Raw genomic sequence first — 16,269 nt, 5'->3', positions numbered from 1 at the left:
AGGGAGCACATAGTGAAGTGGAACGCAGTGGGATAAAGAATACGGAGAGGGATGGAGGGGAGTGAGAGGTGAGGTGGGAGGGAAAGGAATGGGATGGAAGGAGAGTGGTGGGATAGAATGGAGGAGAAAATGGAAGAGAGAGAGAGAGAGAGGGGGGGGGGTTTGTGTTAGATGGTTCATGGAAAGGTAAATGAATTACGGTGAGAGAGAGAGAGAGAGAGAGAGAGAGAGAGAGAGAGAGAGAGAGAGAGAGAGAGATGGGTGAGTGTTAGATAGTTAATGGAAAGATAAAAGAATTATGGTGGAAGAGGGAGAGAGCGAGAGAGAGAGAAGAAGAAGAAGAAGGTAGAAGAGTGAAGGAGGTAGGGAAAAGTTAAGAAGGTAAGGAGAGAAAAGTTGTGTGAAGGAAGGAGAAGGTGTTAGGGAGCGAGAGAGAGAGAGAGAGAGAGAGAGAGTCATTTTCCCACCTTCACCAGGGAGCTGATATTACTCTCCCTAATACTCTTATTTTCTCTATAATCCTCTCACTCTCTCACTCCCTCATTCTCTCTCTCTCTCTCTCTCTCTCTCTCTCTCTCTCTCTCTCTCTCTCTCTCTCTCCATGGCCCTCCTTTGTCTCTCCTCCAGATTTATGTCTTACCTCCTCCTCCTCGTCTCTTCCTCCTTCTCCACTTATTCTTTCCGTCTTCTCCTCCTTCCTTCCTTCCATCTTTCCTGTTTCCTTCATTTTTTTTACCATTTAATTATACCTGTATTTATTCCACATTTCTATTGCGTCCTCCTCCTCCTCCTCCTCTTCGTGTTTACTTATGGTCCTGGTATATTAATCTCTCTCTCTCTCTCTCTCTCTCTCTCTCTCTCTCTCTGCCTCCGCTTCCTCTCTTCTCCCTCTTCTTTATTCCAGAGGTTGGTATTAGAACTCTCCGTCACTGTCACTCTCTCTCTCTCTTCTCTCTCTCTCTCTCTCTCTCTCTCTCTCTCTCTCTCTCTCTCTCTCTCTCTCTCTCTCTCTCTCTCTCACTCACTAACTTGTAATTACAGAATAAATCTTACTGTTTTGTAATTGATAGTAAGGCAAACACACACACACACACACACACACACACACACACACACACACACACACACACACACACACACACAGCCATTCTTCCTCTCTTCTTTCTTCTTTCCTTTCTTACCTCTCTCCCTCTCCCTCCCTCCCTGTCTCTCCCTCCCCACCTCACTCCCTCCCTCCTTCTATTCCTTAATCCCCACCTCCTCTCTCTTCCTTCGGTAATCCTTTGCTCTCGCGCTCTCTCTCTCTCTCTCTCTCTCTCTCTCTCTCTGTCCTCCTCCTCCTCCTCCTCCTTCAGTTTTCGTCTTTGAGTCTTTCCTCCCTCCCTTACCCTCCCCTTCACCCTCTGACTCCTCCATTCCTTCCCCCTCCCGACCCTCCTCACTCCTCTCCTCCCTCTTCCCCCACCCTCTCCAACTTCCCCTCCCTCCTCCTCCTCCTCCTCCTCCTCCTCCTCCTCCCCTCTCTGTTTCACTTCTCCCCTCAGTGTCATCCTTCCCCCTCCCACACTCCCACTCAGTCTCGTTTCTCTATCGTCTCTCCCTCTCTCACCTCCTCCCTCCCTCCCCCTCCCCCCTGTCTTCCTCAATGTCTCCTCCCTCCCCCCTCCCCTCTCTCCTCCTCCATGTCTTAACCCTCCCCCCTCCTCCCTCTCCCCTCCTTTCCCCTCCCCCCTCCTCCCTGTCTAGCGATATCGGATTTTTGGCATATTTTTCCACTTGCAGAATATTTGATGCCGATCTCACCTCTCTCTCTCTCTCTCTCTCTCTCTCTCTCTCTCTCTCTCTCTCTCTCTCTCTCTCTCTCTCTCTCTCTCTCTCTCTCGGCGGTATTAGTTTAGACGTCAACGGGAAGTGTCGAAAACTTCTGAAACTCCACTGACGTTTTGAGAGAGAGAGAGAGAGAGAGAGAGAGAGACTGGAAGTTCGTGAGGAGGTCAACGATAGATAGATAGACAGGTAGATGGATAGATGTACAGAGAGATGGGGGCTGAAAGAAAATGTAAGAGGAAAGTGTGGGAGATATGAAGTTAGAAAATGAACGAGAGAGAGAGAGAGAGAGAGAGAGAGAGAGAGAGAGAGAGAGAGAGAGAGAGAGAGAGAGAGAGAGAGAGGATAAATTTCGGCTCAAGAAACGTATCTCAACATCTGAAGTACCAACCATTTTGAAATATGAGCGAAAAGTTTCAATATATCGTTCACCTATTGATTATAATGCAGGTGGACGGTGGTTAATATATAACGCCCCCTCCTACACTCAGCCGCCCACACCAGCACACTGAGCCGTCCCCACAACACAAGATATCACCAGGCGAGATTCTAGAGGGGCGCTATTTACAAACCACCTGGTATTATTCGTAGTGTTTATTATGGTTTAGAATAAATCAATAAAAAGGTTCAGTAAAGGATGTTATAATTTAGTGTTGGGTACCAAGGTAATAGATCTATATGTGTTAGGGGACTGTGCTATTTTTTACGATCGTATTTTACCTATTTATTACTATTATTATTATTATTATTACTATTATTATTATTATTATTATTGTTACATTCCTGTCTAGCCTTTTTTCCAGCGTTAGTGAAATCAGGCTGAATGGGACCGCAGGCTTTTTATGCCCTTAATTCCTTACCCCTTCACTACGATGGCGCCCTTTGACAGTTTCCCTTGTTTCTGCTTCACCATTTTTCCACATCTCAAGAAGCACTTCGTAAAATCGTCAAGGACAGTCCATCAGCCCTTTCAAGGTGGGAGGAAAGGTGAAAGGAAAAAAAGAAAAAGGAAAAGGAAACTAAGGCTGAATGGGGTAAAGGATTGCGTGATAAAACAAGATATAAAAGCACTCCAATTGTCTGTTTTTTTATTATTGCTGATCTTAGACGATTTTCTTGAAGCTTGGAAGGCCGTCTTGTACTGTAGGGGGTTAATGAAGACGATTTGCCGGCCCCACAAGGTCAGAAAGTCTCCCTCAAGCTGAATAAAATCGTCTGGAGATAAGAATGAAGTAGAAAACGCGTCCTCGGGGTGAAAAGGTTATGTGTATTTCTAAGATGTTATTTATATTTGTCTGTCTGTCCGTCCGTCCGTCTGTCTGTCTCTCCGTTTCTCTGTCTCTCCATCTGTCTGTTTGTGTGTCTGTCCGTCCTTCTGTCAGTTTGTTTGTCTGTCTGTTATCGATTTTCTGTTTTTTTTTTTTTTTATTCGCGTTATTTACTTATCGTATTGCCTAGTTATTTGATCTGTATTTCCTGACTGTATTTCCCTGTAATTATTTAAGCGTAAAAAATTAATGAGAGGTGGTGTTATCTTCCTGACCACACAAACAGCCTCTTCTGCCTCCCCCTCCCCCCTCCTCCCCCTCTCCCTCCTCCCCCTCCCCCTCGCCTCCCCGCCCTCCCCTCTTCTCTTCCCTTCCTCCCTTTACCCCTATCCTCGTTCCCCTCCTCCACTTTCCTTTCCTTTACCCGTTCCGACCCCTCCCCTCCCCTCCCCTCCCCTGTCTTTCCCTTTTCTCTCATCACCCACTCCCCCCCCTCTCTTTCCTCCCTCACCCCTCTGCTTCACCCTCTCTCTCCCCATTTCTCCTCCACCATCACTCGTGTCTCCCTCCTCATCACCCCCTTTCACTGCCACATTCCTCTCCCCCTCTCCCTCCCGTTTTCCTGTCGCCTTCTCCCCCTCTCCTTCCCCATTCCCTCACCCCCTCTCTCACCCCATTCTCTTTCCTCCTTTCACTATTTCATCCCTCTTCCCCTCCCCCTCTTCATTCCTTCACCACCTCTCCCTCCTCCTCTCCTCTCCCTCTTCCCTCGTGCACTTTTACCTCCCTTCCCTCACAAACAACGCCTCCTTCACCATTTTTCCTCCCCTCCATCTCCCCTTACCCTCCTCTCCCCACCCTTCCTTTTTTTTTCTCCTCCCCTCTCACTCTTCTTTCTTCTCTCCTTCTCTCCTTTCCCCTCCCACTTCTTTCCTAGTCTTCCATTTTCTTTGTTCTGTCTTCTGCGTTTTCTCCCTCTCCTTCCTCCTTTTCCCCCTCCCCTCCCCTCCCCTCCCCTCCCCTCCCCTCCCCTCCCCTCCCCTCCCCTCAGTCACACACTTCCTTTCCCTCCATTCATTTATTCCCCTTCTCTCACCTTCTTCCCTCCCCTCCCCACCCCTCCCCTCCCCTCCCCTCCCCTCAGTCACATACATCTTTTTCCTCCATTCATCTATTCCCCTTCCCTCCCCTTCTTCCTCTCTCTCCCCTCCCCTCCCCTCCCTCTCCCGGTACGAGATCTTGGCAGTAATGAGGGCAGGATCCCCCAGTAATTACCGGGAATACTGCATTTGATACTTCACTCACTCTAATTAAATCACAACGCTTTCTTATGGGAGAGAGAGAGAGAGAGAGAGAGATTGTCAGTTTGTGTGTGTGTGTGTGTGTGTGTGTGTGTGTGTGTGTGTGTGTGACATGGCGAAGTGTGCTTGTGTGCTTTATTGGAACTGACTTTTATAACACCCTGACCTGTGTGGTGTGGCAGTGTGAGGTGTGGTTGTGAAGTGTGTGGTGCCGCAGTGTGAGGTGTGGTTGTGAAGTGTGTGATGCCGCAGTGTGAGGTGTGGTTGACAGTGTGAGGTGTGGTTGTGAAGTGTGGTTGACAGTGTCAGGTGTAGCAGTGTAAGGTGTGGTTGTGAAGTGTGTGGTGCCGCAGTGTGAGGTGTGATTGACAGTGTGAGGTGTAGTAGTGTGAGGTGTGGTTGTGAAGTGTGTTTGTCATGAAGCAGTATCAAGTGTGTGTGAGATGCATTAACGTCTTCTTTGACTCTGCATACACAGTCCTTCTTATCCCTTACCCTTCCTAACTCCCTACCTCTCTCCCTAATATCATCTTCATCGCATAGCCTTCCTAACTCCCTACCTCTCTTCCTTTGTATGCAGCCTTCCTAACTCCCTACCTCTCTCCCTCTGTATTCAACCTTCCTAACTCCCTACCTTTACCTTCCTAACGCCCCATCTCTGTCCCTAATACCATCTTCCTCATCACATAAACTTCCTGACTCCCTACCTCTCTCCCTCCAACTAACCCCTCGTGTCTCTCTCCTCTCACAGGCCGACCTCTCCTGCCGGAACACAGTGAGCAACGTTGAGACCCTGTACACCCGCTCCACACACGTCACGCTACGCTACGTCACCGATCAGTGGGGGCCGGAGGAGAATGGGTTTAGACTCCTTATTACAGCCTTCAAGGACAAGAGTAAGGAAGGGGAGATTCTTGTGTGTGGGTGGGTGGGTGGTTGTGAGTTGTATTAATTTAGGTGAGAGCGTTATTTGTTGAGTTGTAGTGATGTCTGATGTGATAGATATTATTCGAAAAGTAGTAGTAGTAGTAGTAGTAGTAGTAGCAGTAGTGATAATAATAATAATAATAATAATAATGTAAAACTAAGAGTACAAACAATAGCAGTAAAAAAACAGTTTCATAGTGTGTTAAAGTATGAAAGAATAGGAAATATGAAAGACGAAAAGATAGAAGAGAATAAGTATGAAGGACAGAGAGAGAGAGAGAGAGAGAGAGAGAGAGAGAGAGAGAGAGAGAGAGAGAGAGAGAGAGAATATATATAACAACTGAAATAAATATGAAGGAATAAGAAACGTGAGAGAATAATAAATATGAAGGTGTGTGTGTGTGTGTGTGTGTGTGTGTGTGTGTGTGTGTGTGTGTGTGTGTGTGTGTGTGTGTGTGTGGTGAAGTGTGAGAAATGGGTTGGAGACAGGTGGGGCTCTAAGCTGGATGAAGCAAAGACAGGGAGGTGGGTGGGTGGTGACGGGTGCACAGCGGGGAAAGAGAGAGAGAGAGAGAGAGAGAGAGAGAGAGGAGAGCTCAGGAAGGCAAAAGAGAAGGGATGAAAATTGGTAGAGAGGGAAGGGGAAAAAGAGAAGGAGGAGAGAGAGAGAGAGAGAGAGAGAGAGAGAGAGAGAGAGAAATAGCTCAGGAAGACAAATGAGAAGGGATGAAAATTGGTAGAGAGGGAAGGAGAAAAAGAAGAGGGAGAGAGAGAGAGAGAGAGAGAGGAGGGGAAACAAGAGATGGGAAGAGAAAGGGATGGAAAGAAGGAAGGAGGGAAGAAAGAGGTAAGGAAGGAAGTATGAAGGAGGCAGGGGGAAGAGGCCATGTGAAGGAGATAGAGAAGGAAAGACGGAAGAAGAAGAAGAAAGGAGATGGGAGGAAGGAAGAAAGATGGAAGAGAAAGGAGGAAGAGGAAAAAGGAAGAAGAGGGAAGTAGGGAAAGAAGGAAGGAGAGGTGATGGAAGAGAGAGATGGAACGATAGAGAAGCGAAGATGGTAACAAAAGATTGAAGCAAGAAGGATGGAAGAGAAAAATACGAAATTGAGAGAGGTGGGGAAGTGAAGGAATGAGAGAGAGAGAGAGAGAGAGAGAGAGCAATGGATTATATCACTCAGAAATACCACGAAGCCTCCGGAACAGCTTCGTAGACAAAATCACTCCGGAACAAGCGCGAGGAACCCAGTCAGTATCGAACAATGGACCTAATCGCTCAGGAACAGGTGTCACGAATCCCCTTAACCATCGAAAATAGGGCTAATTATTGAATCGAAACAGAGTGGGGCCCGGCAGCATCCCTAATGACCCCCGCTTGTTACGTTCACCCTGTTAATTAGTTTCCTTTAATTGGTGTAGTTAAGGAGGCCAACTGTCTATCTGAGGTCATTGTCAGGTGTAGGGAGGAAGGGTATTTTGTAAGGGAGGAGGGAGGGAGCCTGGGGAGGAGAGGGAGAGAAGAGGGAGGAAAAGAAGAGGGAGGCAAAGGTAGGGAGAAAGCGGAGACGGAGAGAGAGAGAGAGAGAGAGAGGAAGGAGACAAAGGAAGGGAAGAAATGAGGAGAGGAGGAGGAAGGGAAGAGGGAGGAAAAGAAGAGGGAGGCAAAGGTAGGGAGAAAACGGAGGCGGGGAGAGAGAGAGAGAGAGAGAGAGAGAGAGAGAAAGAAGAAGAAGCAGACAAAGGAAGGGAAGAAATGAGGAGAGGAGGAGGAAGAGAAGAGGTTGAAAGATAGGGGGTAGGCAGAGAGGGGAGGGGGTAGGCAGGGAGGAGAGGAGGTAGGCAGAGAAGGGAGGGGTTAGACAGGGAGGGGAGGGGGTAGGCAGAGATGGGAGGGGGTAGGCAGGGAGGGGCGGGAGTAGGCAGGTTGCACCACTAAGGAGGCAAGAGAAATAGCGTCTAACATCCTCATTACCACCGTGAAGACTGGAGGTGAGGCACGCAGGCAGGAAGGAGGGAAGGCAGACGAGCAGGCAGATAGACAGACCGGCAGACAGGAAAGAAGGAAGGAGGGAAGGCAGGCAGGCAGGAAGGAGGGAAGGAAGGCAAGCAGGCAGGAAGGAAGACATAGATAGGCAGGCAGACAGGAAGGACGGAAGGAAGGAAGGTAGGCAGGAAGGAAGGAAGGAAGGAAGGAAGGCAGGCAGGCAGGCAGGCAGATGGAGAGGAAGGAGGAAGTAAAGATATAGAGGCAGAGGGTGTGGGAGGAGGTGAAGAAGAATGGAAGGAGAGAGAGAGCCACGAAGGAAGAGGAGGAGGCATGGAGATACAAAGTGGTGAGGAAGAGGAGGGAGGTAGGCAGCAGGAAGTTTAGGTGAGGCAGGAGGTAGAGAGGCAAGACAGGATGCAGGGAGGTGGGGGTGAGGCAGGGAGGTGGGGATGAGGCAGGGAGGTAAGGGTGAGGCGGGGAGGTATGGGTGAGGCAGGGAGGCGGAGGTGAGGCAGGGAGGTAAGGGTGAGGCAGGAAGGTGGGGATGAGGCAGAGAGGTAGGGGTGAGGCAGGGAGGTGGGGATGAGGAGGGCAGGGAGGTAAGTGTGAGTCAGATGTAAGGCAGGCAGGGGAGGTAATGGTGAGGCAGAGGTAAGGCAGGTAGGCAAGGTGATTAACTAATGAGGGTGAGGTTGTATATGGGTAGTTAGGCGGAGGCAGGAAGGAGGGGAGGGAGAGGCAGGAAGGCGGGAGGAAACAGGGAGGAAGGAGGGAGGAAACAGGGAGGAAGGAAGGGAGAAAAGGAGGAGGAAGAGGAAAGAGAGAGGAAATTAAGAGGGAAGTAGGGAAGAAAACAGGTGGAGGGAGGGGGGAAGAAAGAGAGGAGGAGGAGAAGAGAAAGGAAGGAAGGAGGTGGTAGGGAAGGAAGAAGAGGAAAGAAAGAAGGAGGAAAATATGTGGAAGGTATGAGAGAGAGAGAGAGAGAGAGAGAGAGGAGGGAAAAGGGAAATGTGGAAGGAGAGAAAAAAAACATTTGACAAAAAAAAAAAGGGAAGAAGAGAGGAAGGAGGAAATGGAGGAAGGAGGAAGAAGGGAGGAAAGGGGAATGAATGGATGTAAGGGGAGAGAGAGAGAGAGAGAGAGAGAGAAAGAGAGAGAGAGATTGCTAGTCTTAAAGGGTAGGAAAGAAGAGAGTTAAGAGGTAGAGACAAAAAAAAAGAGAGAGTATGAACTGATGGCAGAGATGTGAACGAAATCTTAGAAAGGAGAGAGAGAGAGAGAGAGAGAGAGAGAGTGAGAGAGAGAGAGAGAGAGGCAGTAGAGAGAAAATGAGAGGAGGGCAGACGAGAAAGGACGAAAGAGGAGAACGAGTGAAGGAGGAAGAGGGAGAGAAAGTGAGTGAAAAAGACGGGAAGAAATAATTGGACGATGATACGAGAGAGAGAATAGAGAGGGAGAGAGAGAGAGAGACAGAGACAGGCAGACAGAGAGAGAGAGAGGCAGAGACAGACAGACAGAGACAGAGAGAGATGGGAAGAAGAGGAATGGAGGAAGTTAAAGAGTAACTAAGATTGGAGAGATGTGGTGTGTGTGTGTGTGTGTGTGTGTGTGTGTGTGTGTGTGAGAGAGAGAGAGAGAGAGAGAGAGTAACAGCTAAGAAGACAAACAGCTTCTAACTTCCTCATTACTGCCTTGAAGTCATGGAGGAAAGACAAGGAGGAAGGAAGGGAAGAAGGAAGGAAGAGATAGGTAGGGAGGAACGAGGAGGAAGGGAAGAAGAGGGAGGGAGCAAGGAATAGGTGGGAAGGGGGAAGGAAGGGAAGGTCGAGAGGAAGAGGGAAGAAGAGGAAGGTCGGGAGGAAGACGGAGGTAGGTGGAGAGGAAGAGGGAGGAAGGAAAGGAAGAGGGAGGATAACGGAGGTAGGTGAAGAGGAAGAGGTAGGAAGACAGGCAAATATAAATGGAAAGGGAATGGAAGTCAGAAAAAAATACGAAGAGAAGAAGAGACAGCAAGATGGAAAAAAAGGAAAAAAAGAGAAAAAATAAAGAAAATGAAAGACAGGAGTAAGGATGAATGAAGGAGATAAGATTAAAAAAAAATAAATATAAGAGACCGTCAGAAGGAAAGAAATGAAAGGTAAAGAAGAAGAAGTAAGAGAGAAAGTAAGAATGAAAGAAAGAGAAATGTAAGGAAGAAAATAAGAGTGATATGGATAGAAAGGGAGAAATATGAATAAAGCAAAAATAAGGCGACAAACAGAAGACAGACAGACAGACAGAGAAATAAAGGAAGTAAAGAAATAGAGAATGTGGATAGAGGATAGACTGATGTAGATGGAAAGAAAATGGGAAAAATGATAAAGATTGGGGTAGACAGGTAACGAAGGAAAAGTGAAGGAAGAAACGGAGATAGAGAACTGGGTGAGTTAGATTGGTATAGTGGGAAAGGGGAGAAGGGAAGTGAGAGAGAGAGAGAGAGAGAGAGAGAGAGAGAGAAATGAGGAAAACAGTAAAATTGAGGCTAAAAAAAAAAGAGTGAAACAGGCATACTGAGAGAGAGAGAGAGAGAGAGAGAGAGAGAGAGAGAGAGAGGATGGCAGGTAGATGTACAGTGTTCAAGAAAGGCAAAGACAGGCAGACAGACAACGACAGACAGGCAGACAGCGGCAGACAGGCAGACATTTGAGGTGAGGTATGAGATGAAACTTCAACGTAAGACAGGGAGGAGGAGGAGGAGGGAGGGGAGGAGGAGGAGGAGCTACAGGAAAGGAGAAAGAAGAGGAAAGAATAAGGAGATGAAGAAGAAGGAGGAGGAGGAGAGAGAGAAGATGACAGAAGGAGATGGAAGAGAAAGAGAAGGAAAAGGACGAGGAGAAGAAAGGACATTAAAGAGAGGTGAAGAGAAGACAAGAAGGAAGAGGAGGAGGAGGAGGAGGGAAGAGAAAGAAGGAGGAAGAAGAAATGGGAGAGAGAGATAAGGAGTGGGGGGAGAGAAGGTGGAGGGAATGAAAAGAATATGGAGAATGGAAGGAAGGAAAGGTATGTATGGGAAAAAAAAAATGAAGGAAGGATGAAAAAGAAAAAAGAAAGACAAAAGGAAGGAAGAAAAGTGAAATAAATGAAGGAATATAAGGAGGAAGGAAGAGAAAAAGAAATGAAGGAAAGGAAGAAAGGAATACATGAAGGAAAGAAGGAGAAAGATATGAAGAAAGGACGAGTTGAAGGAAAGAAAGGAGGAAAGAAAACAAGGAAGGATGTGGAAGACTGAAGGAAAAATTAGGCAGGAAAGAAAGTTAAATAGGAAAAAATAATGAAAATATTGAAATTATGAAGGAAGGAATGTAGGAAAGAAAGAATGAAGGAAGAGAGGAAAGGAAGAAAGAAGGAAAAAGGAAGGAATGAAGGAAGAAGAGGGAATTGAAGGAAAAAACTGAGTAAAGATAGATAGATAGGAGATGCAAAGGAAAAAAATGGGGAGGGTGGAATATTGACAGACAGACAGACAGCGGGAAAGTTAGATAGACAGATAGACGGACAGGCAGCGAGATAGACAGACGGATAGCCAGCGAGATAGACAGATAATCAGACATCAAAACAAAGACAGAGACAGACAGATCAGTAGCGAGATAGACAGACATTAAAAACAGACACAGCGAGACAGATGCAGACAGAAACAGACAGACCGATAGCAACAGACATAAAGGCAGACTTAACGACAGTAAGAGACAGACAGACCAGTTGACAGACAGACAGACAAATAGACAGAAGGACAAACAGGCAGAAAGACAGAGAGAGACAGGCAGGCAGGCAGGTAGGCAGGCAGATAATTCAGGTGAGGCACGAGAACAAACTTCATGCCTTCAGGACATTGGAGAGAGAGAGAGAGAGAGAGAGAGAGAGAGAGAGAGAGCGTATGAGGAGGGAGAAAAGAGAGAAAATGGAAGGAAAAGAGGAAGAAGAAGAAAGGAAGAAGGAGGAGGAGGAGGAGAATGGAGGGAGGGGAGAGAAGAAATGAATATAAGAGACAGGAAACGATTGAGAGAATTGGAAGGATTAGAGAGGAGAAAGAGAGAAGGGAGGAAGAGAGAGGGAACGGGATAAAAGAAGAGGAAGAGATAAAACGAGAGGAGAGAAAGAGAGAGAGAGAGAGAGAGAGAGAGAGAGAGAGAGAGAGACGGCGGAGGGAAGGTGAAAAATAGTGGAATTTGGAGATAAGAGAGAAGGAAGAAGAAAGGAAGAGATACAGAAGGAGGGAAAGGAGGAAGAGAGAGGGAGGAGAATAAGGGTGAGGCAGAAAGGAGGAGGAGGAATGGAAGGAGGGGAGAAGAGTAATGGAAGTAGGAGGTAAGTGAGAGAGAGAGAGAGAGAGAGAGAGAGAGAGAGAGAGAGAGAGAGAAGAACCAAAAATAAAGCAAAATAAAAGTGAGAAAGAAGAGAGAGAAGGAAAAATGGAAGAAAATGGAGAAGATAAAAATAAAACAGGAAATAGGCGAAGAGGAAAGTGGATAATTAGAGGGAGGAAATGGATGAAGGAGAAGGAGGGAAGAAGGAAAGAGAAGGAGGGAAGAAGGAAAGAGAAGGAGGGAAGAAGGAAAGAGAAGGAGGGAAGAAGGAAAGAGAAGGAGGGAAGAAGGAAAGAAGGAGGGAAGAAGGGAGAGGAGGGAAGAAAAGGGAAGGAGGGAAGAAGGGAAGAGGAGGGAAGAAGAGGGAAGGAGGGAAGAAGGGAAGAGGAGGAAGAAAAGGGAAGGAGGGAAGAAGGGAAGAGGAGGAAGAAAAGGGAAGGAGGGAAGAAGGGAAGAGGAGGGAAGAAAAGGGAAGGAGAGAAGAAGGAAGGAGAAGAAGGAAAGGAAAATATCTGACTAAATTTATCTTCCCTTGTAAGAAGGAGGGAAAAAACGAAGGAAAATGAAAAAAATTGGATGTAAGGAGAAGTGAAGGAGGAGAAATGTAAATTATAAGAAGGAAACATGGAAGGAGGGAAAGAAATGAGGAAGGAATAAGGAAGAATGAAAGAAAGACTGACAAAACAAGAAAGAGGTAAGAAAGAAGGAATAAAGGAAGGATGGGAAGTAAAGTTGTATGAAAGAAGAAAAATTTAAGAAGAAATTAAAGGAAGGAAGGAGGGAGGGAGGGAAAGAAGGAAGGAAGGAGGGAGGGAGGGAAGGAAGGAAGGAGGGAGGGAGGGAAGGAAGGAATGAAGGAAGGTCTGGCAGGAATACTTGTCCTCGTCGTAAGTTTGAAGGATAAAAGTAGCTGTAGGCCAGGAGGAAGAGGGAGAGAGAGAGAGAGAGAGAGAGAGAGAGAGAGAAATGGAATGAGGATGGAGTAGAGGAGGGAGGTGAGATGAGAGGGATCAGTAGGTAGCAAGGAGGAAAAGTTTGTGTTGGAGAGAAAGTTTTGCCTCTCTCTCTCTCTCTCTCTCTCTCTCTCTCTCTCTCTCTCTCTCTCTCTCTCTCTCTTTTTAAATATCTATCGGTCTATCTCTGCGTTTGTCTCCTCTATATTTGTATCTGTCAATCTGTCTATCTATCTATCTATCTGTCAATCTACGGCGATATAATAACCAAGACACACAAACATTATAATTTATTTTTTTTCAATATTTCCTTCTATTCTCTCAAGGGAAATGACCTAAATCTCACAGGATGCCCATTTAACCCATCACAAGATCAAAGGCTTTATATAACACACGAATTATTTGTTTAATGAGAAGGTAAGACAGTTTCAGCCCGACTTGGACCCTCTTTAGGTATGAGGAGACGTGTTCTGTGTTTATACCAACTTTCAGAGCAATTTTCTTTTCATTCCTACTTTCTGCCAGTCCCATGAAATTTCCCCGAAGTGTTATTTGATTTCAAGGCGATGTTCCGAATAGTTCCCTTTGCCGCTCATGGCCGGAGGGGGCTGGTGGAGGTGGGGTGGGTGGGGGGGGGAGAGCTTTCTGGGGAGCTTTGTGATAATAGAGCTGGATTGTTTATTAATATTAGGGTCGGACTGCTTCTTTGGGCCTGTTTGGTCTGTGTAACGTATGTGATTATGTGGTAGACTCTCTCTCTCTCTCTCTCTCTCTCTCTCTCTTTCCTTTTAACCATCCCCCTTTCCTCTTTCCATCCTCGTATACCCATCCTCCTCATTTTCCTTCCTTTCTCTCCACTCTCCCTCTTCCTCTCCCTCTCCCTCTCCCTCTCCCTCTCCCTCTCCCTCTCCCTCTCCCTCCCTCCCTCCCTGCTTGCTTGCCTGCCTGCCTTATCGCTCCCTCCCGCCCTGTTTACTTCTGCCTACCCCCCTGCCTCCCTCCTTGCTATCTTACCTACCCTCTTGCCTCCCTCCTTGCTATCTTGCCTACCCGCTTGCCTTCCTCCTGCCTTACCCTGCCTCCTCCCTCCTTACTTCTCATGCTTCCCCCTCCCTGCCTTACCCAGGTTACTCCCTGCCTCACCCTTTCAACTCCCTGCCTCACCTCAACCTACTAACCTTTTCTCCCTTTAACCCTTCCTTCCTGTCCGACTTCCTCCCTCCCTCCCTCCCTCCCTCCCTCCCTCCCTCTCTCTTTCCTTTCCCCCCGTTTTCCTTCCTTCTTTTTGCCTCCCTACTTCTCCTTCCTCTCTCCTCTCCTTCCTTCTTCCCGTCTCTCTTTCTCTCCCCTTCCACCCCTTTCCTTCATCCTTCCCTCGCTCCTTCCTTCCTCCTTTGACTTTCACTCCTTCGTTTTTCCTTCCATTTGTCTGCCTCCTTCTTTGCCCTCAGTCTCGGTCCTTCACTCCTTCTCCTCTTCCTCACTTTCTGCTCCTCCTCTCGCTCTCTTATTACCTTCTTCCCTTTATCTTTCCCTATTTCTTTCTTTCTTTCCATTCTTTTTTTGTTCTTTCTTTCCTTCCTTTTTTCCATCCATCCTTCGTTCCTTCCTTCCTTCTTGCCTTCCTTCTTTCCTTTCTTTCTTTCCTTCCTCTCTTTCATTCTTCCTTTCATTCTTCATTTATTCAACGCTCCATCCATCCTCCCTCTCTCCCTCCTTCCCTCCTTCCCTCCCTCCCTCCCTCCCCCGTCTTTTATTTTCTTTCATAATTACCTTCGGGAAATAGGGGGCCGAGGCTGGACTATCTTAAACCATAGCACGTAAGACTAGAAGACCCGACTTACCCCCCTGATAGCACCCTTCAAGAAACAGATCCATCCTCAGTCGCCCCTTGAGGCTTGGAACTACTGGCGCGTCTCCTAAATGCATCCCCTCTCTCTCTCCCTTTACCCTACCGAGAATTATAAAGGGAAGCAAACAGCAACAGCCATTTTTATCCCTGCGAAGCTGTTTTTTTTATAGGGTAGGTTATAGAAAAGGATAGCAAAGCAGAAAGACTCCCCCCTCCCCACACACCAAACCTTGCAGCCCAAACCGGTAGGGAGAATTAGGAGGACTGCCATGCCTCGTAGAAAAACTGTCATGGAAATTACATAGGAATGGAGGAATTGGGGATCATAATTATTCTACCTTTATAATTTACGCTACCTAAGTATTTTTTAACAGCCGTTCTGTCATGTCCTTTGAAGATGTTATACCTTTAATCCGTTCTTAAAATCCACGTACTTAAGGTAAACTCAATTCTTACCTTTCCTTTCCTTACCCAACTTGCCCCTCCTTCACCTTGCCCCTGCCCACCTCTCTCTCTGCCTTCCTGCCCTTTCAGCCCTTCCTGCCTACCTACCCTGCCTTCCTTATTTGCTTGCCGACCTTGCCTATCTTGACTACCCACCCTGCCTGTGTATCTTGCCTGCCTGCCTGCCTATCCCGCCTACCCCGCCTGCCTGCCTGCCTGAGTGTGGCGTGGCGTGTGAAAGTTGCGGCAGGTAGCAATTACCGTCAACACCCAGAACCTCTAACTTGTTATTACTTCACCCCGCCTCACCCCTCACCCCAACCCCACCTTCACCTCCACCCCACCCTCACCCCCACCCTCAGCTCCACCCCCACCCCAACCCCACCCCCTCCCACTCTTCACCTATTCTCAACCCTACCCCTCTCACCCTCCCTCACCCTCACCTCCACCCTCACCCCCATCCCACCCTCACCCCCCACCCTCACCCTCACCCTCATGATAGTGATAAACCTAATGATATATTTTGTCTCCTTTCTGATGATGATGATGATGATGATGATGATAAAAATGAAAAAATATCTTCTCCACGCTTACTACCACTAGATTATTTTGTTTTTCATTTTTGGGGAGACTGTTCAGTGTAGAGAATCCTTATACATCATTCATCAATCCCTTCACTACTCGAGGTGTGTCCGGAAGCGTAAAAAGTGATGTGGATGTTGAATAAATGCATAATGTAATACGTGATGGGGAAGGGGTGTTGAAGGGGATGTATAGTGATGTTGATGATGGTGATGATGATGATGTTGATGGAAATGTATACTGATGCTGATACTGATGGTGATGATGATGATGTTGATGGAAATGTATACTGATGCTGATACTGATGGTGATGATGGTGATGATGATGTTGATGATGATAGTGTCCCCTTGCGATCAGAACACCAGTGCTTAGACTTCTAATGATGATGATGATGATGATGATGATGATGATGTCTAATAATAATGATGCTGATGATTTTACTGATGATGATGATGATGATGCTGTACCTCTTCTACCTTTTCAGAACACACGTGCATGCATTTCCGCTGCGAGACGACCAACTACTGCGTGGATCGTGCGTTGATGTGTGACGGCGTGAACCACTGCGGTGACGGAAGTGACGAGTCCACGCGCATGGCTAGGTGCCCACGTACGTAACAACTCCCTAACACCTTCTCCTTAGCGATTTATTTTGTCTGTTACACCTTACTGTCCTGTTGAGTCCTCGCGCTTGACAAGGTGCCCACGTTCGTAATACAACTCCATAACACCTTTTCCTTAGCGATTTGTTTTGCTTATTATATGAATCTCTCTCTCTCTCTCTCTC

General features: G+C 47.2%; 1 protein-coding gene across 5 annotated transcripts in view; it reads left to right on the top strand.

The window, feature by feature from the left end:
• loaf (low-density lipoprotein receptor domain containing lost and found) overlaps nt 1-16,269 on the top strand; it is a 104,928-nt gene that overhangs the window by 58,961 nt on the left and 29,698 nt on the right. For all 5 annotated transcript variants that reach the window (XM_080274715.1, XM_080274713.1, XM_080274711.1 and 2 more), the window contains exons 3-4: nt 5,148-5,292; nt 15,967-16,092. In XM_080274715.1, the coding sequence (XP_080130841.1) occupies nt 5,148-5,292; nt 15,967-16,092 (271 nt within the window). The remainder of the gene's footprint in view (nt 1-5,147; nt 5,293-15,966; nt 16,093-16,269) is intronic.

This window comes from Coenobita brevimanus, chromosome 59 (assembly GCF_032717465.1).
Source record: "Coenobita brevimanus isolate Jiangsu-jjx chromosome 59, ASM3271746v2, whole genome shotgun sequence".
NCBI lineage: Eukaryota > Metazoa > Arthropoda > Malacostraca > Decapoda > Coenobitidae > Coenobita > Coenobita brevimanus.
Note: the sequence above shows the minus strand (reverse complement) of the source record. Positions and strands in the feature narration are given on the sequence as shown.